Below are 26,697 nucleotides of genomic sequence, written 5' to 3' on the forward strand. Positions count from 1 at the left end.
AAACAAGACTCTGTGCCACTGTACAACTCCGGCATTACGACCGGTTGAGTGAGTGGCGGTTTCGCAGTCTGATCTTGCGGTGAGTGATCGGCAAGATACTCATCGTAGGCTGGGAAATTGAGTCACTCCTGTCACCAGTGTAACGGTATAATGCATTATGTACGGTACAACCACGAGGTCGTCTGAACACTCTAACAACTCTACTCGCGACGCATGCGTATCTCTACATCAGTAATTGGTACATTGTAATTTCGTTATAGTAGCATGCTCAGATACTTTCTTTTAGCAACAGGTACAAAGTTGTATTACACCCTTCGGCTGTTTTAGGCATAACTCCCTTCACTTCGCGAAAATACAAAGTCTGTATCAAACATTTCATGACCTCTAAACCAACTAGGTAAGATTACTAAACTGCATGGTACCGGATACAAGCATACGGGATGGACATTATCTTGAATTACAAACGAGCCTAAGTCCAACACCATGTCGCATTGAGATAGACACATACAATGACTGGAGTAAAGAACAAGACGCTGCAACCATTAAACACAGACGCATTGTCATGCAATCTCAAGCAGATGTACAGAACATGATATAAACAGAAACTATAAATCTATTGTTCCATTGCTAAGAGATGCCTTTTGAATTAGCATCTGTAGTCATGTCACCAATCCATGGCTAGAACAAGCAACAGACTCTTTTGGAAAGGTCGTACAATGTAAAGCAGCAATGCTGTAGCACTGTTTGTGTTTGTTGTTCACGGGAACATTTATAAATTAGGAGAAATATCTGAAGAATTCACTGCAGGTAATACACTTCTACATATATTTGCAATTGACTGTAACAAATCGGTTACGGCAGCTCCAAATAATTCAGTAACAAACTACAATCCATAACCAAGTACATACATAAACTGGCGTTGACACCGCCGCCATTTAAACAGTAACATTTAATGGTTTACATTTACTAATGTACAGTTCTTCCAGCTGCAAAAGATCAAAGTCATCTAATAAACAAAGCCGTGTTATACTAGCCAAGAGGCTACAAATATTCAGTTGAAGTACTTTCCAGTTCAGTAGCTATAATGCGAGTGTGTTGTTGTGTGTGTTGTGTGTGTGTGTGCGCGCGCGCGCGCGTGTGTGTGTGTGTGTGTGTGTGTGTGTGTGTGTGTGTGTGTGTGTGTGTGCATGTACATACGTGCATGTGCGTTAGAATAGATGAGAGTGGAACGTGGCCGGAAGACAAGGGACGTCTGAGGAGAGAGGAGCGACGAAAAAAGAGATGGGGAGGGAAGAGATAAGAAGAGAAGGAGTAGAGACGGAGGGAGAAAGAGAGAGGGCAGGAAGAGAGAGGAAGGGATCATGCAGGAACGCGTGGCGGTAGACAGGAACAGAGAAAGAATGTGCATAGGCATAGAAAGAAAGAAAGATAGGAAAACAAAGAGAGGAAATGGGGAGAGAGGAGCTGGGAAGAAAAAGGATACAGGTGCGAGGGAGAGGGAGAAGGGAGGAGAGGTGAAGACACAGGGAGGGAGAGACAGAGAGAGGTAACACACGGAGGAAGTAGGAAGAAAGAGAGAGTGCGAGGGGAGAAGGGAGAGAGGGAACAGCCTCGTACCCGTGTCTCTCGCGCAGTCCTCCCGGATCCCGTATAACGCGACAACGCCAGAGAGGAGTCTGGCACGACTGCGCGACAGGGTCTTGTAAGAGGGTAGGAGGAAAGATGTAGGTGAAGGAGACACACGGAAGAGAGGGAGGGACTGAGACAGAACGAGAGAAGGAAGGGAGGGAGGCAGGGAGGGAGGAGGAGGGAGAAGGAATAGGAGCAGTTATATTTCGCTAACAAATATCCTTGTTATTGTGCACGCTTGTGATACCTGATTCAGCATCAGTGTCCATATAGTCGTTGCCGGACGTCATGTAAATGTCGTTCAACTGCAGAAAATCAAAATCAAATAGCAAACGAGGCAGTGTCTACTCGCTTGGAAGCTATGAATCACGGGTGCTCGCTGTACCGTTTGCGTACAGAAAACACCAGTGGAGAAGAGCAAAAGGAGGAAAGAGTAAACAGAAAACCAGAGACAAAGTGAGAAAAGAAGATAAGGGGTAAGGTACGAAATGAGAAAGGGCTGCGCGCTGAAAAGAAGAACAGCAATACTACCATGCATGTCGAAAATATTACGATTTTGCTACTAAAATATTACTCCAACATGCATTGTAAAATTTGTGACTTATTTAAACGTAGTAGTACCATAAGGAGATTTGACATAGTAATTGTCTCACATCAATATCATAACATTATAGTTTCATTAGTAATCATTGATGCATTTTATTGACTTTGGATGCTGATAATGGCCCTGGAAGGCATGTTTAGAAAACATTCTCTCTCCACATATATATATATATATATATATATATATATATATATATATATATATATACATAGTTCTAAAATTTGCGTTTGCTCTACTTAATGCCGTCCAAGAGGCTGCCCCCGCTTAAAGGAGAACTCTCACCAAATACTAAACTTGTTGAAAGAAAGATACAAAGACTAGTATCTTCCTGCAGGAAGCTTACGGTCCAGCCAGCCACAGAAGCAGAGAACGGGCAACGAGTTGTTCAGATCATTTCCCATATGTAGCAGAAGTATTACTCTCTGTCCTCGTTTGAAAGTAAATACATTAGGGTTAACCACACCAATTGCTCCTAATGCACCCAAAATGCAGCGAGACATGACCTATGAACTAATCTAAGAAGGGCCTCCTTTGAGACTCCGTGGTTGTATTGACACAGTTGATACTTGCGTGATAAGTTTGGGGTCCCAGGTTGGTTTAGTTAATATATCACAACTTGACATGATACGTCTCACAATTCTTACCTTGAAGAGTCCAGAGGTATCGGTAATCTTTGCTAACCATAATTTCAATGGTTTTTTATTTCTTCGTTGCGGTAAAAGTCTGCAGCAAACGGTTGCAAATGGTTGTGCCATGAAGTGACAGCTTTCATCTAAGGTATTGTTAATTTTGGTGTAAGTTATACAACCCTTCAACATCCCAAATCAATCGCCACTTGGGCTATTTATGCTTCGAAGCAAGCTCGCTTTAAGCGATGACTATCTGCAACCATTTTCTGTATTCTCCTGGCAATTAAAAAATAAAAGGGATGATACTTGTCTGCCAAAGAAAGTCATTTGTTTATTGAACATAAATTCTCCAATAGTACTATTTTCATTTGCAAAGAAGTGAAAGGAATGCAAAGCAATTCTTACCTATGCTGATACCAGCATGTCCAGGAGGGAAGACATACTGAGATATCTCAAGACACTGTGAGAATGCTTCTTCCGCTTCTTTCCAGCAACGCAGGTTCATATAAGTCACTCCAATAAAATCACAAGCTACACATACATGTATATATAAAGATATGAGTAATGCTGATCAACTGATGCTTTGTAATTACGTGACGCTTATACACAATGCGAAAGACGACAACTGACGTAACGTCTATTCTATCTACTACTAGTGGTATATACTCACTCTTCACCATTGCCTCTGATGCTGGTGCTTGTTGTGCATGCATTTCACGTAATTTCAACAGGAACGGTAACATTTCAGCAAAGTCTTGTTGCTTCCATAAGCAGTTTGCTGCCTTATTCAATACTATACAACATTTAGGCAATTAAAATGCGTTCTAAATTCAATTGTATAATATTTATATACCATCCGCAGTCTCAACGTAAATGAGTGGAATTTGTTCAAGAGTATTCAAACTCTGCTTGTAAAGCTCTGTTGCCTTCCTAAAATCACCCTCTTGTTCGTATAACGATCCAAGAAAGACAAGAGCCTTAACAGCTAAACATAAAGGAAACGTTTATAGCATTCAGTACGACAATGAAATTATACCGTATATTGCCACTGTAGCTTACGCTGAAAGTATCGAGACAATTAGCGGAGAAAGCAGTATCGAGGAAAAACTAAATCATATCCAGTTAAACTACATAAAACGGTTGTAACATTCTACGTGATGAAGTTTCCATCTATCCATACTGGTAGTATGGTTACTAAAACTAACTTAACGAATAAAGACAAAGAAAGACTTGTAAATTGCTAGTAGTTTATCAATACCATGCATTGTCCTGAATGATAAAACAATTTCACAACCCACGTATTCATATGAAAAGTCATCTAATAAGATAAGGTTATAGCATAAAGAACACTTGTTCTTGACCTACAATTTTACTCAACTATGCCATCTAATTAGCACATTGTCGCTCACAGCAACAGACAACACATATCTGACCCTTTCTCATATCAGAATCGTCTGCAGGCAATACGGTGCTGTATATTTCAATTGACTCTGACAAAGCTTTTTCTGCTTCTCCCAGTTGCTGCAAATTCAAATAGCATTCTCCGAGTCCCAAGCAAACTAAGATTTACATTGAAAAGCAAACGATTAAAGATGCGGCACAAAAGTCCAACAGATTTCCCATATTTTAATCGTCCCAAAGAAAGTAAGAATTAATATATAAAAATAAAAATTAAAATGAGATGTAAGAAGAACATTATCAAACGTTAACAGTCCAAATAGTAAAAGCAAACAGCAACAATTACATGTGTTTTCAATGCCGTCAACAAGAAAACATGGAGTAAAGTCTATCGAACGTACCTCCAGCAATTTCTTTCGACATTGGAGGAAAGTTTTGCGCGACTATATTACGGTATTGCAACAGCAACGGTAAGCATTCAGCATATCGATTTTGCATAATTAGAGAATCCACAAGTGCAGGAAACGCTGCAGATACGTTACAAAGTTAACCACGAAGATATTGGAGACAAAAATTTGATAAATTATACCAACAACAGCAAAGCTAATGCATCCATGCAAAATCCTTTCAGAAATCTGCAAACTTTCTCTCAACACGTTTTCAGCCTCTACCGCGTTGCCAGTTTGGAGATAATTCAATCCAAGCAAGAGAAGACCTACACTTCAAAAAACTGCTTGCAAGAAATAAACGAACATTGACATCACAATTTCTGTACATTGCATTAATTGAGGATGAAAGTCAATGCGAAATGATCGAAAAAAACCAATTGCTTCTTGAAGAAAAGAGAACGACTGCTGTAACCTACCGTTGAAAAAATAGTGCTCTCCCAATTGGTATAATTCTGTTCCAATTACATTGAGATTGAGCAGATAAACCATCTAATGTGAAATGTGTCTCACCGATACAAAGAAGTTGTAAGGTATCTGGTAGATATCTCTTAAATGTTTCAACACATTCTTCACGCAGTTTGACGGCTTTAGCCGTTTCTTCAGCAAACCAATAACAGTCAGCTAGCCCAGAGACAGCTAAAAGCAAATATCCAATTCAGAACGAAACGTCACACATTCTCAAGTGCACTGACCCATTGCGACATAAAGATCGTCACGATCACGTGTTGACATCATAACCGACACTAAATCTTCTGACATACGAGTGGCTTCGGATATGTTACCTAACTCCAGTTGAACTTTACACAATTGACGTTTAACTAAACCAAATAGAGTATATTCAATAATATTGCATAGTGAGAGATAGAGGTAGAGAGAGAGAGAGTGAGGGAGGAAGAGGAACGGAGGGAGGGAGGGAGGGAGAAGGAGGAAAGGAGAGAGGGAGGGAGGGAGAGAGAAGGAGGGAAGGAGAGAGGGAGGGAGGGAGGGAGGGAGGGAGGGAGGGAGAGAGGCAGGCAAGCAGGCAGGCAGGCAGGCAGGCAGGCAGGGAGAGAGGAAGGGAGGGAGGGAGAAAGGGAGGAAGGGAGGGAGAAAGGGAGGGAGGGAGGGAGAGAAAGAGAGAGAGAGAGAGATGAGAGTACCTACGTCGCTGATAAGTGAAGCTGCTAATCTGCACGATTCGCTGATTATTCAAGCTTTTGAAAGTATTGTTGGATGCGGGTCGCTTGACGAGCTTGAACGTTTACAGCTCGGTCTTGATATCCAGCAAGGTGGATTTGGGCTTTGTTCCGCTACGCAATCTGCTTCGAAAGCCTTCATTGGAGGTTGGGCAAATACGATGCACTATCTTCCACATCACGACAATCGTGTGCGTTATCTTTGTGATGGTTTACTGTCAGTTGATGCTAATCACCATTCTCAAATCGCAACGGACTTGACAACATCTCTCAAAGACCTTCACTGTAACTTTAGCGACACCACCAAACTGATTCCATCTGTTTCAAAGCTACCAGACAATCCTAAGAAACTTCAGGCAAGACTTCATAAGGCAAAGAAACAATCACTTTTTAACAACCTTCTTGAACGATGTAAAGATAGTCGTTATCAATCAAGAATACAGGGTTGTGGAGGTCCCAATTCAGGGATGTGGCTAGATGCTATGCCGAGCTCGCACCACTTCATTCTCAGCAATGATGATTTTCTCAACGCTGTTTGTCTGCGGCTCGGAAGAGCAATTCCTAGCTGACAATCCTTGAATCACTGTATTCCACAGTGTGGTCAACAAATGGATATCAAGGGCTATCATGCTATTACATGTAAGTGGGGTGGAGGCCCTATTCATCGGCATGATGCCGTATTGGACTGCTTTTTTGAAATGTCAAAGGTTCTGGGATTCAATTGTCGTAAAGAGCTACCAGCCCAGTTTACTAACAAACAGCGGCCTGACATAGCCATATATAATTACAAGGATGGAAAGAATCTTCTTTTAGATGTGACCATCACACATCCGTGGGCAAAACGATCTCTTCGCTCAGGTAGCAGTACGCCAGGCTTTGCAGCAATGGAAAAGGAAAAGGAAAGGATGGGAAGTATCTCGCCAAATCATCGAGCCTTGGATACTTGTTTCGTCCCCTAGCGTTGGAGGTGTTTGGTCGTTGGGGAAACAAAGCAGAAGAACTGTTGCAAGAGTTTTCTAACCGCTCTCTGTCTTCGTTAGGCATGAGTTCTGGCGAGTTCAAGCAATACTGGCGACGAAGGATAGCGGTGTGTCTACAAACATACAACTCTATTATTCTAAAGAACAAGGTGGCAACCATAGTTAGCCACAGTAGCTTTGACTTTACGTAATTACCTAGTGCGGTAGGTAGCATGCTATACTACTTGCCTCTTTTGTAATAGTTAGAGTAATGGACATGTTTAGCTTTTGTTTGCATTTTAGAAGTAGCTTCTATTTCACTTGCCTAGTACTATGTATGCGTTGAAAAATATTTCAAATAAAGAGAGAGAGAGAGAGAGAGAGAGAGAGAGAGAGAGAGAGAGAGAGAGAAGGAGAGGGAGGCAGGAAGGGAAGGAGATAAAGCAATTAGCTAATGATATTTAAACATGTTTCCAGCTCACCCATAACGACGTCAACATGATCAGCAGGTAGCGTCTGTCTCATAGCAGTCAGTGCTTGTCCATAAAGCTCCACGGCTCCATTGTAATCATTAGCATATATTAGACAGTTACCACTGTTAAACTTGACTAAATATTTAGAACTAATACAACAACGCATATTGGTTCAGTGCGAAACACATCGATATCACTTACTTCTTGCAATAATAAGGTCTGATCCTGCAACAAACTGTGCTTCATAATGTGCTTGTTGGTACATACCATAGGCACGATCATATTGACCAGCTTCCAAATATACATTGGCCAACAGGTTCATTACTGTAGTTCAAACATCAACCAGTGATTTAAAGATTTTTCGTCTTTATATAACTAACCTTCTAAGGCATTCTTTGGACGAAAAAGCGGGGAATTAGGAGAAGCATAAATAGGAAGAAGACATGAAAAGATACGTTCAGCTTCAGCTAGCTGACCTAACTGTAAGTAAGAATTCGCCAAGATCGTTTGCACTGAAAGCAAAACACAAAGTTAGGTCAATAGAGGAGTATGAAATTGCACTAAAACCATTTTTCATTCAAGATGAATTTTAGTTGTGCAAGAAAAAAGCAATATCAAATGTAGCATAATTGGTTGAACAACACAAATGTATATACGTTTAACCAACAACACCAATCTGAACAGATCTTCTAAAGACGCAGCCATAAAGAATATTGACGTTAATAGAAGTGAAATCTACTTCTGGTGCGTATCTCAAATAATGTCTTATGATATATGTATAATTTCGCAATATAAAGCTCGGCTATAATTAACTCGTTAGTTGGTATCTAATTGGCAATCTAATATAAAGTTATTAAAAATTCACTAATCTTACCAGACAACCTAGCCTTACGATTACATTCATTTAGGTACCATATCTTTACCTATGGACGTAAAAACGTGACTTTAAAAGTTTACGCAAGTTAACGAGTACTAAACTGGAAAGACTTCCGGTCTGCCGGCAAAATGTAGATGTGTGACTATGTCTGTAAAACTTGAAAACGTGTCAAGGCCTCAATGCGGTTTAATCAATGATTTGTGTAATAGTGTAATTCATTTATGCGATTGTCAGGTCCATGGGTAGCCTCGTACCCAGGCCCTCTTGCGCACCCGCGTCATACCTTCGCGAAAATAGGGTCTGGCTCGGTTGCTTTGTAGTCATCGTGTTGCCGCTTGTACTGTACGATAACCGGACAATTGAAGACCGAATAAGCATGGCACTAATTAGTACTTAGTAGTTACCTCTCTTATCTATACTGTCTGGAATTTCCTTCCCTTCGTCTTCTTGCGAATTGTGTTGTCATGTGAGAGACGCAATTATGTCTCTGCGAATGTGCAACTTCTATGTATACTTTCACAGCACTCGGGGCGTCGACAACAGTAACAGCAAGAATCGAACGTCTTCACACTGGAACGTCCATTGTTTCCATGTCCTCCGACTACCCAGTGAGAGCTCTCTGCATGTCTCTGGGTCAACCTCTAGCAAGCATGAGACGAAAAAACATGAGTATAAGAACACGCACAACAGCTCGGGAAGACAGAACAAATAGGGCGACTGATCGACACTAGCCAGTAACTAAGTTACGTCTAGGCTGTCACTGACGCCCGAGTGCTGTGTAAGTACACATAGAAGTTACACATTCGCAGAAACATGACGGCGTCACTCACATGACAACACAATTCGCAAGAAGACGCGAAGAGTAGGAAATTCCAGTCAGTGTAGATAAGAGATAAGTAATCACTAAGTACTGAGTAGCATCATGCTCATTGGGTCCGTTTATCGTACAAGCGGCAACAAGACGACTTCTAGCAACCGCGCTAGACCCTATTTTCGCGGAAGTATGACGCGGAAAAATAGTCTGGCTACGCGAGACTAGTAAATGGGCGACTATTAATAGACTTTGAGATCGCTTAACACTACTATCGCCTTGAAAGATTTACAAATAGCGCTCTTAAAAGGAAAATAAAGTCTAATTAATAATTTTCTGCTGCCATTCTATCGTGATTTCAGAAGACTCACAAATGTAAAAGCGACAGTCTAAACATTCTTTGGATTATTAGTATGAAGTACTAAAGAGCTAAACTCTAGGCCGGTAGCGCAGGAATACGAAACAACATTCAAAGCAAGAAACGACACGAGCCTCTATAAACGCAACTGTACAGTGCGCTGGTAATTGGAATGAAGAGAGTGAGAAGGAACTGGCCTAATTATTACAGACCGTAGCAAGAAAATAGAAAGTGGTCCGGACTAAGGCCGGGTTTACATTAAAGACATAAGGAGGTGTTACGTGCTCCTTACGTCCTTTGCGTTTTCTTACGTCCTCATGTGTCTGTTCATATTAAAACGCCGAACGCAAAGCGGAGACGTAAGGACACGTAAACAGGCGCAAGTAAATAGACTTGGTTTCCATTCTTGTGTCTTGCGTCTCGCCATTTTTCTATCAACCTGACTTCTGGGGTGGTGACAGACCCGTATTTCTAATGGAAGAACGTCTAATTAAGAGCGTTCGTTTGTATCTTTGTATTTTTACATCGCGGAGACGCATCTCCTCTATCAAATTGTGATAGGCTCGTTGCTGGAGCCTTTTTTTGGCAGGACCTGAAGCGACCCATTCTCTCTTCCTTTTTCTTTCTTGTCGTTTAACACACATCGCAAGTGCCAAAATCGAGGTTGCAACGAATAAAACAGCTTTGTAAAAATTTGTAGCGCGCGTTAAATTATGTTGTTGAAAGTCACAAGAGGCTAGCGCGTTAACCAGAAGACGCATAATGTAAACGCAGCTTAACGTGAATAGAAAAAAGGGTGGAAAGAGACGCAAGACGCGAAAGCAAACACGTAAGGCTTTGCGTCTTTAACGAAAACCCGGCCTGCGCAAACAAGCTTGTTGCCTCGTATTTCACCTTCCGCGGACGCTGCAACATTGGTCTAGAAGATTAAGACTACCTGGATCTAAATTGAAATGTGTAGTTTGCATGTATTTGATGAATAATACAACCAGATATATATTGCTAATACGAACCCATTAATGTAACGGAATTACATAAAATAGGCTTCTGCTTCGCTCTAGAAAAAAGGTTCGGCAGCTTGAACAGTTCTTAAAGCCCTGCTGAGCACATTGACTAGCACGTGTGAAAGTATGTAAAGACATCATCACATCCACTGTCACATTGGACCGTAAATTAGTAACAGCAATAACAATGAGCGCATGCGCAACTTTCCATTGTCTGTCCGTTGGTCCGTCTGTCCGTGCAATGAGGCATTAGTGTTACTAACCCTAGCGCAGGCTCGTTCTCCTCCGGTTAATAAGTACAAGATAACTTAAGCTATTTAACACCTTGTATGTATAATAACTTACCGTCTAAATACAAAGAAGTCTTCCACACGAGCTCGTGGTCGTTGTTCATGACGTCAATTGCTTTCACGTAATATCTTAGAGATTCAAGAAAACTATGCTTCAGAATGTCATACGATAAACCCATTTGAAAGAGAGCTAAAAGACAAAATTTTCAAAAAATTCTGCTTTTTCTAAAACTAATTTACATTACCTTTCGCGTATAAAATAACTTTGGAACGTACACTGTCATCAACGCCCTTCAAACGACATTCATTCTGCACATACGTCCCAATTGGTTCGAGTATCTTTAGTTGTTGTTGACACAATCGAAAGCCAGTATCAACGTGGCCACTGGAAACGCTGGTATCACAAGCTCTCTGAACCACATCCCAACACACATCATCGTCACATTGTGTCGCAAGAATTCTTTCTGCGACACTGTAAAGATGAGGAATCATTTCCACAAACTTCATGTCTTGCAATTGATTTTTAGTGTTAGAAAATCCTTTTGGCACAATTTGCTGCAAATGCTCACCCAAACGAGTGAGTTTAGCGTGTAGAATATGAGGCTTTCTGATGAGACGATTCAATACTGTTAACTGTATTAGAGCATGAACATCACATCTGTAGTTATCATTCGTTTCAACTGTCGTTATAAGAGCGTGAGATAACAACTCTGTTAGACTCTTACTAAACCTACGAAGTGCTTGTCTGTCGCTATTTGAAAAGGCCATTAACTGGAGAAGGTCACCTGGTATGTTTCTAGATGACAGCAAAGAAGCGAACTCCAACACACTCAAGGCATCAGGACTCACAGATTGAATGTCAAATTGCCACGTCAAATAGACATGGTTTGCGTTCTTCATCCAAAATTGTGCAAAAAGCAAAGTTCTTTGGTCGATAGGATTGTCAGTAACGCGAGATATCAGTTCATGCTCAAACGACTCAAGCTGTTCAGGATGAGTTACACCAACAGCAGCTAAAGGAGCCCTCAAATGACTAATATGAAAATACTGCAAAAGTTTATCAATGTTTAAAGCTGTTGCTTTCATCTCCTCCTCTTCTCTCTTCAGAAGGTGATAATAGTTACGACATGACATGTTTGTTTGTCGTATAAATGTGCCAATGTGTGCAATGGCTAATGGCAATCCTTGAATCAATGGACTTGTTACTAATCTTCTTGCATAGTCCAACTCATATTCATCAACTGGATGTGACCTCTCAGCCCAACCAAATAATGCCGTCAAAGCATTGTCGCCTAACAGATATTCAAGTGTAATGACATGGTCAGCTTTCTGAGACAGTTTGTTATCAGTACAACAGCGAGTAGTCACCAAAATGTGAACATTTGAGAATTGACGCGGCAAAACTCGCAACAATAGATCAACGTCTTGTACGTTATCATACAATAGAAGGACCTTTGATTTCCGATAAATGTGATTCAAGAAGATTCTGTTCATTTCGTCAAGAGTACCACTGAACTGTTGAGCTACCAGTTCACACAACTACAACGACAGCAGAATAAAATCTTCAGAAGTAATAATTGTAAATCTATAGTAATAAATTTATCGCAATTGGTTTGGCAGTTAACTTGAGAACAAAAGTAGCACAAAAACGATTTGAATTTATCTTTCGGATTATAGAGTAAAAATTATACGATATTTTGTAAACTACTATGATGTGCGTTAACCTTTTCACTTTAAGCAATGACATCAACAAACAATCGTTCTATCTCGGTCTTTCTGTTCGTCCCACCCATGCCTGCCTGTCTCCATGCTCCCTTGTCCCCTGCCTGCCTGTTTGCCTGCATATTATGTAGAGATCTTGTATCTCAATAACGCAACCTGCCCGCCTGCATGTCTCACTCTAATGTCTGTCTGTCTGTCTGTCTGTCTGTCTGTCTGTCCGTCTGCTTATCTGTCTATCCGTCTGTGTAGACGGTGGTCTATTTGGCAACATAAAGCAATTGTCTCGAGTTAGCGTACATGTTTAGAGATTAGTTAAGTTTATAGTCACATTAAGCCTAGAAATAAGTATGCCAACTCAGAAAACTGTTTTCATATAGCAGCATATAATTCCACTAGACTTTACACTTCATACCAAAATATTTTCTATCCTAGAGACACTATACAACGTGATGCAAGTTATGAAGCTGAGTTACTAAGAAAATAAAGATAGACAAAGATGGACAAACAACAACTGTCATAATTAGGATCGAAAACACTTTCAAAGACTTTGATGTTGAGCACTTTGACTAGAGGGTGTTCTGTATCTGTCTATTTGTTTGACTGTCGGTCTGTCCGTCTGTCTGTCGGCTGTTTGTCCGTCTGTATGTCAAATCTTTATATTTCATACATATGAAATATTACAAGCTATAGATACGAAAGTGCGTTATACATCAAGTAGACCCACACGGGTTTCTAAAAAATTATCAACGTAGGTTGATTGCAATTGGACACTAAATATGTCACTAAAGTCATTTTCTTTGCTTCGTGAGCGGTTCATCTTCTGAATGAGAACCTTTGCGTTGCACCTTTGGAGACCTACAGCGAATCTTCTTCTCCAGTAGCACTTGAAATCTTGGTCACTGTTGCAAAGGTCTATTTTTAACTTACTTGAGATAATTGAGACAGGAATGATTGTGCTTGTCTCCCCCAACGACCGAAGTGTTCCATAACTAGAGGCACGAAGTTGAGGCATAATCCACCCGGCAGGACCTTCGACTGTCTGCCTGTCTGTCTGTCTGTCTGTCTGTCTGCTTGTAGGTGTCTTTACGCCAAAAGTCCATTAGTTAATTTAAGACTTTGTTGTTTGCAAGGACTGGTTTGCTTTCACAAATTCATAGCGTATATACTAGTAGAGTCTACATGAAAATACAGTATCGGTTTGTCTGTCTGCCTGTCTGTCTGTCAATACATGTATTTTTCATATTTGAATTAAGATACAATAACAAATGGCTAACTACGTGTGTCCTATGACAATAAAAGCAAGAAAAAACAACTAACAACTAAATACAATATATATTTAACTACTAATTCTCTGTCTGTTTGTCTGTCTGTCTGTCTGTCTGTCTGTCTGTCTGGCTGTCTGTCTGTCTGTCTTCTAGTCTGTCTGTCTTCTAGTCTGTCTGTCTGTCTCTGTCTGTCTGCCTTTCTATCTGTCCGTCTGTCAATGTAATTTATTGAAACACAAACTCTAACGTTACATTTCTAACACTAAATGCAAACTAGCTACTGAGTTCAGCTTTAGTCTGTTTGTGTTTCTATGTGTCTGTCTGTGTTTCTGTCTGTCTGTCTGTCTGCCTGCCTGTCTGTCTGTCTGTCTGTATATATGTATGCATGTATGTCCTTCTGTCCTTTTATGTCTATATAAGACTACAAGAAACAGTAACTTCCCAAACTGGTTAAATCTCTAAACTTGTATTAACGCAATCTCTATGACTTAAAAAAGCCAGCCAAGCCAAATCTATTACCATAGGATATGTATACAACCATTTTATGCATATACTAAATCCGAATCATTAGCTACATCGATTACAATTACACTAAAATGATGTTTAACGTAGTTATACAAAGTTGACTCCGCTTTGGCGGCGCGTGCGATTGCCGCGTCTCCCGGACAAGGGCATGTCCACAAGCATGCGTGCCATTTCCGGCGGGCTTGCGCAGTCCTCATCCAAAAAGTTCCCATTAGCGCCACGAGAAATGTGCTTCTTGTTAGCTTCCAGATGCCCGATTACGAAACGACCGCTACCGGAACTAGACAACTGAGCGAAGCTAGCGTCTCTGTTGCAAGCAGCAGCTAATTCTGCAGCGGAAAAGTCTTCTATGCGAAATCTACCAGAATGCCGGGCAATTTACCAGAAGAACACCAACACAGATCAGCGGGTACGAACAGGCTAGTTGTGTTGGTAACGTTAGCATGCGTCAGATAAACGTGAGACTCTGGATGTGGACTCGCAAGAACTACGATAGGTGGATCGGAGCCGTTGCTGGTGTCGCCGTAGAAGGCCAAGTGATTGGCAGGACTCAAGTGCATGGAAGTGCTAGTCCGACTACGAATCATATTTCACTACACACTCCCCGCCACTCGGCAGCAAAGGAGCGTGACGCGGTAATCAAGGGACGGTCGTAATAACAATGTCGGGAGCGTTTGATCGTAAAGAGTTACCATCTATGAAACGCGAGGCATTACGTGGCAGCAACAGCGTTCGAGTGTAGCCAAAGTCTGAATGCGTACTAACGCTGGTTGGGTCGCAGCCCGGGGAGCACATCGCTGAGTTGCTTGTCACGGAGAATAGCGGGAAGGGAAGACGTGGACGCAGCAGCCACTATAGAGTACAAACAGCAGAGCCGTAGCTCCTGGTGAAAAAATCTAAAAGTGGTTGGGCTGCAGCAATGTTCTAATTAGCTACCAGTCGTTGGGCCGCAGCTTTGCCCTAGCTAATTGGTTAAGTTACAGTGGATGGACCGCAACCCAGAGCCATAGCTATGACACGCAAGGCATTGCTTCGCAGCAGCAGACTCGAGTGTCGCCAAATCGGTAGGTGGTAATTAAGTTAATAATGTTGGTTTTGCCGCAGTACGGGAAACGAACATCACATGGCTGAATGGCCTGTCATGAAGAATGGCGCGACAAGAAAGGCGCGGCAGAAGCAGCAGCTAATCGAGTACAAACAGCGGAGCCGCAGCCAAGCTCTAATTAGCTAACAGTGGTTGGGCAGCAGCCACTTGACGCCATAATGCTCTAACAGTTGGACCGCAACCGCGCTCTAACAGTGGTTGCATGGGACGCAGCTCAGAGAGCGTGTCGCTAGTACGTAATGTGTGATGGCAATCACGTTGGCTTTGTAGCAATCGTGCAACCCATAGCATACAAGTCCAAAAACATTTTGAGAAAATGATGGGTATGTAGGGATGGGTATGTACTTATGTCATTTATGTCCATCTCGTACATCACATTCACAACTGCTGCAACCGATATAGGTAAAAAGAGTGTGATGTAGGAGATGGGCATAAATGACATAAGTACATACCCTTCCCTACATACCCATCATTTTCTCAAATTGTTTTTGGACTTGTTTCATACATTTTTAGATGTAAATGACAGTTTTAGTAAACGGAGTGCTTAACATTTTGAACATGTGAGAATACTTTCATGTTCAAACCCCCAGGACAGACCACGTGGAGGTTGCAATCTCTGTCCCGCCCACCTCCCAACCTAGGCCACGAATTTCAGGCTGTAATTAGACGCTGCACATCCCAGTTTAGCTACGGTATTTCTTTTCAAGTGACCTCTAGCCTGGCTGACAAAAGTGAAATGTGAAATGTAAAATGTGAAAGAATAGATCGGGCTTTTTACTTGCCGATAGCTGGCTTCTGAGGCGCTTAGTGTCAGCGGTGATAGTCTGTTTAGACTTGTGTAGTTTGAAATGGAAATGACAGTTCTAGTAAACGTGTGCAGCTCGGCCGTGATTTCAATCTTTGATTGCACCTCTAGACAACTCCCACGTTACGCTCAGCATACACAGAAGTACGTAGCAGCTGACGGATGTACGTAAGAGCACTGATTACATCTATAAACAACTCCCATTACCTAGGGTTCGACGAAAGAGATACACGCTTACATGCACAGAGAGTCAGACAGGACGCCGTGCCGTTGAACATAGTCGTACATGTTCAACTACATGCAACTGTAAGCAGGATGTAGCAGCAGGTGAAAGTGGCAGCTACGCTTCCAAACGGTAGTCACATGTAAACACGTGACCGGAACAACATGGCGTTGTGGGAAGCAGTACGTGAATTGGATGGCAGCAGTTGACTGATACAAGGTGACTTTGCACATTTCTAGCTGTTGGGTCAGTGCAATTCTTCGGACAAGAGCGAATCGTTTGGTGTGACTCTCGTCGTTGTAGCTGCTTCGAGTGAGGCGCTAGCCTGGCTGACAAAAGTGAAATGTGAAATGTGAAAGAATAAATCGGAGTTTTTTACTTGCCGATAGCTGGCTTCTGAGGCGCTTAGTGTCAGCGGTGACAGTCTGGCTACCATTAGGAACGTTTGAAGTTGAGCGCTACGTGGATCCGAGATCTCTGTAATGAGTTCTGAGAGATCCGGTTCGGATGCGTTTGGATACTTTTGTATGGGGCGTCATTTTAGATTCTTCGCATCCCTACATAGGGAGTGCTACCGCACTTCCTGATAAAGAATCAAGGCGACGAATGCCGCGTTAAGGAAGGCGTGGCCGCAGCAACCGCCAATCGAGTACCGATAGCGAGGCGGCACGTTACTTGAACAGTGGATAGGTGCGTGTCGCAAGAACGTAGAGCGTCGTTGGCCTGCCGCACACACGTTGGCTTTGTCGCAAACGTGCAACCCATGGTATATAAAACATCACGAGGTTGGGAACGGTCGGGAGCTACTCAAGTATATAAAACTCTGTCGTTTCTATATTTATAACGACCACTAGCTGATTGCCTATAAATAATACACCTATTGGGGCCGCATGTAGCCCTTCGTTGCAAGATATTAATTAGTGTTGGTGAGGCCGCAGCCCAGTAAGCGTGTCGCAGTTAGTTTGGTGCATAAAGTCGCACCTGGCGCTATACGATGCAATGACGTGTTTGGCGCAGTGAAAGTTGTTGCAAGGCTGCCCAAGTTGGCAAGCCTGTCTTTCACAACGTTTGGCCGCAGCGGCAATGGGTTGAGTGTATGAAAGACAATACACATAGTGGGCACGCCCCTCGGGTTGCACGGTACTTCAATATCGGTTAGCCAGAGTTGAGAGAGCGTATTGCTGTCAGGTGGGATGGGTCGTAATTTATGGTATATTATGCAATGATTTGGTTGGCGCAGAAGGGGGCACAGCAAGGCTTTTCGGGGTTGAACGTCTGTCCATTCCAGATATTAGGCCAGTTACGGAAAAAAAGCGAGATGGCTCATGTGGCAGTCGGCGACATCAGAGCAGGCCGCAGCAAATGAAGATCCGACAGCTTCGGGAGATCGAGGATTGATTAGCAAGCAGTCCAACTGGTTCTCTATAGCGGAGACCTTCACGCCTGTTCCGGCGAAATTGGTAAAACGAATACAGTCATTGGAATTTTTTGACCTTGCATAGCTCCTGCCAGATAATATGGAGCTCATGCGGAGAGCTGATTCTGAACTGACTGAAGGGCAACGGCAGTTGAAGAGGGTACTCGATCCGGCCACGTGAGTGCAATGTTTTCTCTACATACGTAGCAGTCCTCACAGAAGCCCACCCTCATCGGGTAGACGATCTCGTCGCGTACGTACAGCTCATTGCAAGAGAGGCACAGCGTAACGGAGAGAAAGCTTGGCGCGCCTAAGATGTGCTATTTCGCAAAATGGCTGCTAGTAACTCGGCATTGCAATGGGGTCAGCTCCTACCATCGATGTACGCAATTTGCCTAATGCCAATTAGGTCGGCTGAGCTCTATTTTTTGCGAACATTGTTTGGAATGAGATCATAAATCTGAAGACTGTCTGTGTCTTGTCACTCGAAACTTCGACCCGACGGTTGGAGGAGAGGATAGTGCGCAAGTCACAAGTTCCCTGGACGCAGCCGCAGCACAGCAACATTGATTGCTTTGGGCCAAGTCGGATCCTCACGCTGACCGCTGTGTGTTTGTTTTGTTTGTTCGTTGTTTGTGTTCCAGTGCTGAGTTTACTGGTTACAGAACACGGAGTGGCCACTAGTTGTCAGTCTCTGGTCAAGCCGCTTCAATTCCATTTAGCTGTTGGATTGCTTGTGTTGCATCGACGTGCGATTCTTTAGCATAAGCGGTGGCACGCAGTGCTTGGCTCCAAGATGCTGGTTGGTAGCCACGACGTTGTTCAATATATCTAAGTAAACAATATAAGTGCGCTGAAGTCACCGTGATGGTAGCTTGGTCTCCTATGTTTTTGCTGCAAGTGAGTCAGCCCTACCAGACATGGCACTACCAGCGTGCAACGTGGCGGGCGCTCGGTATCGTTATGTAGCCAACTTGATTGCTTTGGACCAGTACCGTCCAGATGTTTGCTCGGGGTCCATGACGAACTCCGCAACTGTTAACGTCGCCAAGTGGAAAGAACAGTTGTTGTCACACAAAAACGTCCAGTTTGCTGCTTCGGTCGTCTGTGGTTTACATCATGGTTTTCGAATCGGCTTTGGCGACAGCAGGCACCAGTGTCGTTCAGGAAAGGAAAACCTGAAGTCCGAAAAAAACAGAAAGAAACCATTTGCTCGTATTTGCGAGAAGAGAGAGAAGGACGTCGGGTGGTCGACCCTCCTCCTGGTGCCGAATACATCCAGATTAGTCCTTTAGGCGTAATTCCTAGCCACACCAACAAGGAAAATGGCGACTAATTTGGACATTCCTTCGCCACAAGGTAGCAGCGTCAATGATGGCCTAGATACACAACTGTCCTCTCTTTCATATGCAAGCATTGATGACGGCGTAAAAAGAGTTTTGTATGAGGTCTGGGGCGCTGCTGGCAAAAATAGACACTCAGAGTGCGTATGGCATCATTTCCGTGCATCCAGACGATCGTAGCTTTCTCGGTATGAGATGGCAGGGTATAGTTTGAATACATACTGCTCTTCCATAACCTCTGCGTCAGAAAGAATTTCGGCCGTCGCTGACGCGCTAATATGGATAATGTAAATGTGGTGTAACGTACGGTATTGACTACTCAGACGACTCTCTTTTCTGCTGCACGTCTGGGTCAGACGAATTCTCAGAAAACTTGGCAAAGGCGCTAGAGATATGTACCAAGCCTGCCGTTGCAGTGGCTCGCCACAAGCTTGAGAGACCAACGACCTCGATATCGGTTTTGGGCATTGTGATCGATACCGACCGGGGTCAGCTTCGCCTCCCTTTGGAGAAACTAGACAGCCTACGGGAGTCTTTGGCAGTATGGGCGGATCATCGTTGCTGCCCCAAAAGGGAGATTCTATCCCTCATTGGATCTCTAAATTACGCGGCTGCTGTTGTGAGGACGAAGCGAGTGTTTCTTTGCCGCCTCATTAATCTGTCCCAGATACCGAAAATGCTCCACCATTTGGTTTGACTCAACAACGAGGCGCGCTCAGACATTCAGTGGTGGTAAACTTTCATTGGTCGATGGAATGGCGTCGGGTTGATGTCAGCACTTGGTCGTGAGAAACCCTCTATTCGCTTGAGGTCGGTTGCTTCCGGCCAGTGGGGATGCGGTGCTCTGTGGCAACAAGACTAGTTGCAACTTAAGTGGTCATCAGGGCTTGCGTAATTGTTAATTGACGCAAAAGAGGCAATGCCACTTGTGCTGGCGGGGTTTTGCTGAGGTCATCATTGGACGGGAAGGCACGTACTGTTTGAGGTGGACAACAACACAGTTGCCTCTGCACTGCGGTTAAGGTCTTGTCGCGATACACAGGTAATGCACCTGCTGAGGCTACTGCACTTTGTGGAGGCAGAGAGGCGATTTTCATATATATCGCAGTACATTCCGGGATCAGAAAACGTACTGGCCGATGCCATTTCTAAAAACCTATGTCGCGTCTCTTCTCTCTGCAACCTCATCTGGCATTGAATTCAGAGTCAATACCGCCAGACTTCAAGAATCTGCTGAAGGACGATCACTTCGACTGGGCATCAGAGACTTGGAGACTTCGCTTTCTCCTCTGTTTGCTGCAGGTATAACAAAGAGTACTGCAAGAACACACCGAAGAGGTCAAATCCGTTTTCTAGACTGCTGTCGTCGGTCTGGCCTTTCAGCTAAAGTGTAGTCTGAGAAAACTTTTGGTCGTTTTATGGGATCGCTGTATGAGGACCGTCTAGCGCATGGCACCATCAAATATTATCTCTCGGCAGTACGACACACTTCACGATTTCTAAAGATCACGCAGATTGGTTTGGATTCCGTTTGCATAGCTTGCAGTACGTCCGTCGCGGAATAAAGAGTCTCCAGGGATCTCGTCAGAAGCGGCCCCATCTTCCCATAACACCGGACATTCTCCATTAACTACTCCTCTATTGGTCAAACCGTGCAGACCAATTTGACGTCGTAATGATGTGGGTGGCCTGCTGCCTAGACATCTTTGGGTTCCTATGAGCCAGTCAGTTTACTGTAGACTCACTTGGAGAATGTGATCCCGCCTCACGTCTGACGCCCTCCGACATATCCATCGACTCCAGGGAAGGTCCACGCGTAGTCAGTGTGCGTATCAAACAGTCCAAGACTGATCCTTTTCGCCGTGGAAGTACGATTCACCTCGGACACACAGGCAATGCGCTTTGTCCCGTGGAAGCCGTCCTAGCGTATGTAGCTCGAAATGGCGCCCAACATGGACCGCTGTTCACGTTCTGCGACGATTCTCTACTCTCACGTCGTCGACTAGTGAACGAGTTACGGCAAGCTCTCTCCGCAATGAGATTGACTGCAAAGTCTACTCGGGTCATAGTTTTAGAATGGGGACAGCAATTACAGCATCTGCCAGGGGAGTGGAGAACTCTATTATCCGTGCACTTGGTCGCTGGCGCAGCGACTACTATCACCTGTACATACGGCTGGACGCCAACGCTTTAGCAGAAGTAACTCGTACGCTAGCAGTTTGAGCAGAGTAACTTGAATATTTTGTGCGGTTTGTGATTGGTTTTTCTCGGCGTATGCGTTGTTGAGAAGCCGCTACACTCATAGTGCGGCAAAAGCAGGAAAGTATTAAAGATTCCTTGTAGCACTAGAGCATATTTGTGAAGTGATGCTTGGGTCGACGGAGGTTGGCTCATTGAGTCTCTCCATCTGCTTGGGACGGAGTCTGGTCTGGAGAGCCCCGCTTCCTTAAGTTAAGCGCCAAATTAAGATATATACGGGGCTTTGGCTGAGCTCCGCCCACTTGCTGTCGCCGGTCTTCCTCTTAGGCAGTCTGGCATCAAGCACATATGATACTCGTCCAGTCAAGGTAAGGAGCCAAATGCTCCTTATAGAGCAAAATATTTGAAGTATCAAACAAACAACATTACAGCAAAGTATAGATTTTAAACTCACGTTTTCTCTAATTGACGATTCCAGCATTGCCCAGGTTTCCGCATTGTGAAAGAATACGCCGTCGCTGTACACTTCTCTGAACATGAACGCAAAACGAGCAGCGAGAGATGATTTGCCAATACCTCCAAGGCCGCGAATCACCTACAGCAATACACAGATTGCATTACAATATACGCTTAATGCAGTGCTGATCGTATCACCAGTAGACAGAATTTAATTGCAGGCGATACAGTAGTAAAGCGAATGTCGTTTTCAAACAATGTTTTCCTCATTTTACTCAGTTCGTCCTCACGACCATAAAATCGCTGGTCATCACAAAGATTTAGAGGAAAAATAAACTCTGAAATTGAACAGCAAAACCCAGTCAAATATCTGACTGTAGATTGTCGCTTTCACTTACGTCGTTTTTCCTGTCTAGCACTTTCTCCTGCTCTCTTTAACTCTGTTACTTTAGACTTCACGTCATTCAAATTACATCTTTTTCCACGTGCGCAATACCAATCATGTAGCATCTTGAACGCTTTTTCTCTTGTTGTAGGAATGTCTCTTTCAATACAATCCATTTGCTCTAAAGTTACTCCAAGAAGTTGACCCAATTCTCGCCATTTTGTTCCCACTGCTTCAGACAGCTCAAAAAGTTCATCTTCAGCAGTCACTATACCAACAAAACATAAAACCCCAAATGTTAATAATCCTACATGTATCACTATAGCTAATTCAATTTATTGATGCTACCGTTTTCACTAGGTCTATGTTCTAAAGCAACTCTTTCCACCACTTCTTCGCCAAAAACGTCTTCTGCATGCAGTCGACATCCAGCATCCAGCAGAGACTCACATAGAAGCCTGATGGTCGCTCGCTTGCCGTGCGTTTTACGCCAGTTTTCCAACATGACAGCCGACTGATCAGTCAAATTATGTGAATAAGTATGTTCAATGCGAGCAATATCGCAAGATTGAAGCGAATGGGGACGAAGGTGGCGAGCTACATTTTTCCATTTTGGTTCAATTGTTTCAGACACATGTCTCAATTGATTATTGCTCGGACATGTGTCAAGCTCTGCAGCAACAGAGAAATGCAACTTATAGACAGACCAGAAAGACACCAAGTGCGACGTCATGACAAACCTGCTAAACAATGCGCAGTCTGTCTCTCTTCGCTCAAACTATAATAACGAAAAAAACATTAGAAGAGCCTTGTTCAAATTGATGATAAACAGCAATCAACCAAATCAATCACGTAGACATTAAAAGATTGGAGGCATTAAAAGTTTAAGTATTTTCTTAGAAGTAATTAGAAGGCTAGATGCGTTTCTTAACTTAAAAACATTTATTTATATCTATTTTTGCAAAAATTGGCATTTAATGGTTGTGATTCATTCACCGTACACACACCAAGACAACTATAATTTTGCTTTACGAGATTTCTGCTCTACTATAAATATTTGCTTTGTAGTCAATACAATCAATCACCAATCTATGAAATAGGTTAGTAAGAAGTGTGATTATTTAAATAAGATATTGAGGTAGAATCTTACTTGCATGTTTCACTGGCACTTTGTTCTTCAAAGCAGTCATCTAAACATAGAATACACCACATATACCATTAGAAAGTCTGTCTTTCCTTAACTCTAAAATGTCATCACCGTATGAATGTTGTTTAGATAGATTGCTAGCTGATTTCCAAGTTGTGTTTTCCAACTGTTCAAACGTCTGGCTGAAAGTATAGATATCTCGTTTCATCAGCTCACAATCTTTTGTTGTCAAAATTTTGTGTTTCAGAGAAGTTTTCCTTCTAGCTAAGCGACTCATTGCAGATGTAACAAGGTAACATCCTTGCAACTGTGAATGTTCCAGTTTTTCCTTTACATATCTACTGAACCTACTTCGTTTCAAAACTGCAGCGGATTGAAAAGGATGATCTGTTTGTGGTAAATGGTGAGCACGACCTCCTTTCTTGTCTACGCTGGTAACACTATGTAATTCCTTCATACTTTCTAACAAACCGTTGACGTTAACTCTTATTTCTTCTTGGTCCCTAATGCTCACGACCTCGTCAGTTAACACCGACAGTTTCTTGCCAACCAAGTTTGATAAAGTTATAATAATTGCAGAACTGATTGCCAGCTGTTGTCGTGCAGCCATCCTTTCCTTACAGTTTACATCAATTGGATGGCTTGCAGATTCCGGCAACATTCTAGCAACTTTCTTTACCATTAGAGAAAGACCTATAATCAAATGTCCATTACATGCAAACAAATTCTATCTTATAATACAGAAACATGTTAGGTAATATTCCAGGCAAATAATGAGCTGAGCTGTCTACTTCGTTCACATAGAGAAATTATGGTAAACAAAGTAAATTGGAAACCAAGAGCAAGGTATCTAAAACGTTAGAGAAGACATGGCCATACCAGCATCCAATTTTGCTGCAAACGCCTTCATCTGTTTCACAGTATTTGGATCGTCATCAAGTGCAAGCAGTTGCCTCAAATTTTCCGACAACATGTTAGTATCAAAATTTATGTCTTCTTCCTTCAGATAACATCCTGACTTCAACCATAACTTCTTGCCCATCAAGTTCATTACAGCTGTAATGACTGCAGAGGTATGCAACAGCTGCTGTCTTGCTGCTATTCTCATCGTACCCTTCTTGCTTATAACATTGTCCGCAACTTCTACTGCAGAGACTGTAGTAGCTTTCTTTGATACTGCAGGGTAATCTAGAACACAACCAGAATTGGAAATATAACATTTTTTCAGTGACACGTGCAATTTTGCACCCAAATCAACTTCAAAAATCGAAACCTGTCAGTGCAGCAAATATTCGTTAAACATTACTTAATCCCGTGTAAACATAGTCAAACTGTAAATTAACTGTTAGCACCTACAGTATATTAATATGAATATGTTGTAACCTCTAAAACGTGAAGAAGCTTGAAATAAGAAAAAACAGACAGATTTCAATTACTTTCTACGTGTTATGATTTGATCCTATAAGGAATCATGATTTTTCTGTGTTGCCATTTGTCAACACCTGTATTATAGAAGTCGGAATGGTAATTCGTCCATAAATAGCATGAACGCAGTGACTACATTAGTACATCAGTCTTTAAGTTTAGAAAACGAAATCCAGTTTCCAGTGAATAAAAAAACAGTAAATAACGTAAATAAAGTATCCAGGCTAACATATCCGGGTCTTAGCCAATATCACATAGTCTGTGTTTTTTAAGAAACTGATTGCATGTAACAGGGTGATTGCATGTCTGTTGATGAGAGTCTTCTCACTCTAAGTGGCGTAGGAAGATGTTCACATTCGGAGGGAGGGAGCTCTACAGTGGATGTTGCTTGCCAAACCGTAAGCAGATTTACAAAAGTCAGTAGCAGAGAAAATTTCATTTCCTGCAGTGAGCGAGGGGGCTGCATCCCCTACTCCACTAGTTTGTACGCCGATGCTCAGGGATTTCACCTCCTTGAAACATGGCAGGTAATAAATAAATTTACCCCGGCAAACAAACAGTAAACAATCAGTTTTAAGTCTAAAGAGACTATGTTATGACCTACCATTCATGTGTTGTTGTTGTTGTCCTCGTCTACTGCAAACACGAGCAGATTGGCTGGTCAACTTCTGTAGTTCACCAACCATATGACTCAATGTTTCAGTTATTTTGAGCATTTTCCCGTGTTCCGCCTGTTTGCCTGTCACTATAATCTGCCTCTCAAGAATAGAATTTGCTGCAGATGCCAATTTCAAACACAATCCCAACTCCCCTTTGTCATCATTAGCAACAATATCAGTGACTCTGCCCTGACTGACTAGAGCAACTGCTTGAGTGCACAAAGGATTTCCATGTAACACATTGCTGATTGCTAAGAAATAAAAAAACGTTAGTACATATTCAATTGAGGCGGAAGAGTGATTCAATAAACATGCTCGTACAAGAAACAATATCCTCAGAAAGACATACGCTGTCTCTGTTACGTACTTGGGTAAAGTAAGGTCAATCATCAATAAAACTGTGCAATGTAAGATACAAAACAAATCAAAACTTATTCTGTAAAAATAACCAGTTAGGCTAGTGTCCTCGCTGTTTGCACTAACTATTACATTAAAATTCATATGTCTACACCATGAATGCAATCAAAGTAATCACATGAAGCATTATTTAATATGATTATTTTGAATTACTAATAAACTTTGTTAAAATGCATTAAAATTCCAATCAATTAAAAAATCAGATGTTGTTTCAATGGCCTGCCTAACAAACACACAAATCCTTCATCCTAAACCTACCATTCCCATTATGTGTGAGGACTCACTGTCAGTCAGTGTGACAAGGCTTACCTTTGTTACATGTCTCAAGATGCAGCAAACATTCCACATCTGCACTCTGCCTTGTGAGATTTTTCATCTCTGTGAAGTTTTGGATAAACGTTTCAGCTTCTACCATAAAGTCTTGTGGTTGTCTTTGTACTGGAGGCAGCTGCATTAGTCTCATCATCTGACTGATGCCAGTTAGTAAACATCTACTAACTTTCAGTTGTTTTTCAGCTACATACTTTCTATACCTCTTCATATCGAAGTGCCGAGATACCAATCTAAACCAAACTCAAAATGCAAACATTGTATGTCACTGATACTACTGTTAAAATGTTCCACTGAGAACGTTGAAAATTTATGAATACATATAGATATCTCTACATACTGTATACATATACCTACAGATATTTCAACGCTCAAAGCTATCTTTAGTTAATGTTTGGTATTCCTGGAATGTGACTTCACAACCCTCTAGCAATCCCTCAATATGAATCACCAACTTTGTGTCTCCACCTACTTGACAAACATATCGATCCCGGCCCACTTACAAATATCTTTGTAATATAAGAGCCATACAAGTGCTTACCACATAGTCATTGGTTCTCTACCTGGCCATTTGCCTACATGTATGGCTACACAACAACAATAGACATCTGATCCATT

General features: G+C 42.4%; 1 protein-coding gene across 1 annotated transcript; it reads right to left on the reverse strand.

Moving 5' to 3' along the window:
- Positions 1–871: 871 nt before the first annotated feature.
- Positions 872–26,295, reverse strand: LOC134187594 (uncharacterized). The gene is made up of 26 exons (XM_062655747.1): positions 26,059–26,295; positions 25,278–25,583; positions 24,128–24,436; positions 23,360–23,941; positions 23,252–23,291; positions 22,842–22,879; positions 22,450–22,773; positions 22,115–22,369; positions 21,915–22,054; positions 21,715–21,855; positions 10,902–12,195; positions 10,712–10,846; positions 7,697–7,828; positions 7,518–7,640; positions 7,326–7,451; positions 5,402–5,527; positions 5,220–5,345; positions 5,036–5,161; positions 4,850–4,975; positions 4,662–4,787; positions 4,296–4,421; positions 3,716–3,847; positions 3,533–3,655; positions 3,268–3,393; positions 1,877–1,934; positions 872–1,006 (listed from the first exon to the last, which is right to left on the reverse strand). The coding sequence occupies exons 1-25, from the start codon at positions 26,288–26,290 to the stop codon at positions 1,888–1,890; spliced, it is 5,361 nt and encodes a 1,786-aa protein (XP_062511731.1). The 5' UTR covers positions 26,291–26,295; the 3' UTR covers positions 872–1,006; positions 1,877–1,887.
- Positions 26,296–26,697: the final 402 nt, after the last annotated feature.

Source organism: Corticium candelabrum, chromosome 12, assembly GCF_963422355.1.
Source record: "Corticium candelabrum chromosome 12, ooCorCand1.1, whole genome shotgun sequence".
NCBI classification, from domain to species: domain Eukaryota; kingdom Metazoa; phylum Porifera; class Homoscleromorpha; order Homosclerophorida; family Plakinidae; genus Corticium; species Corticium candelabrum.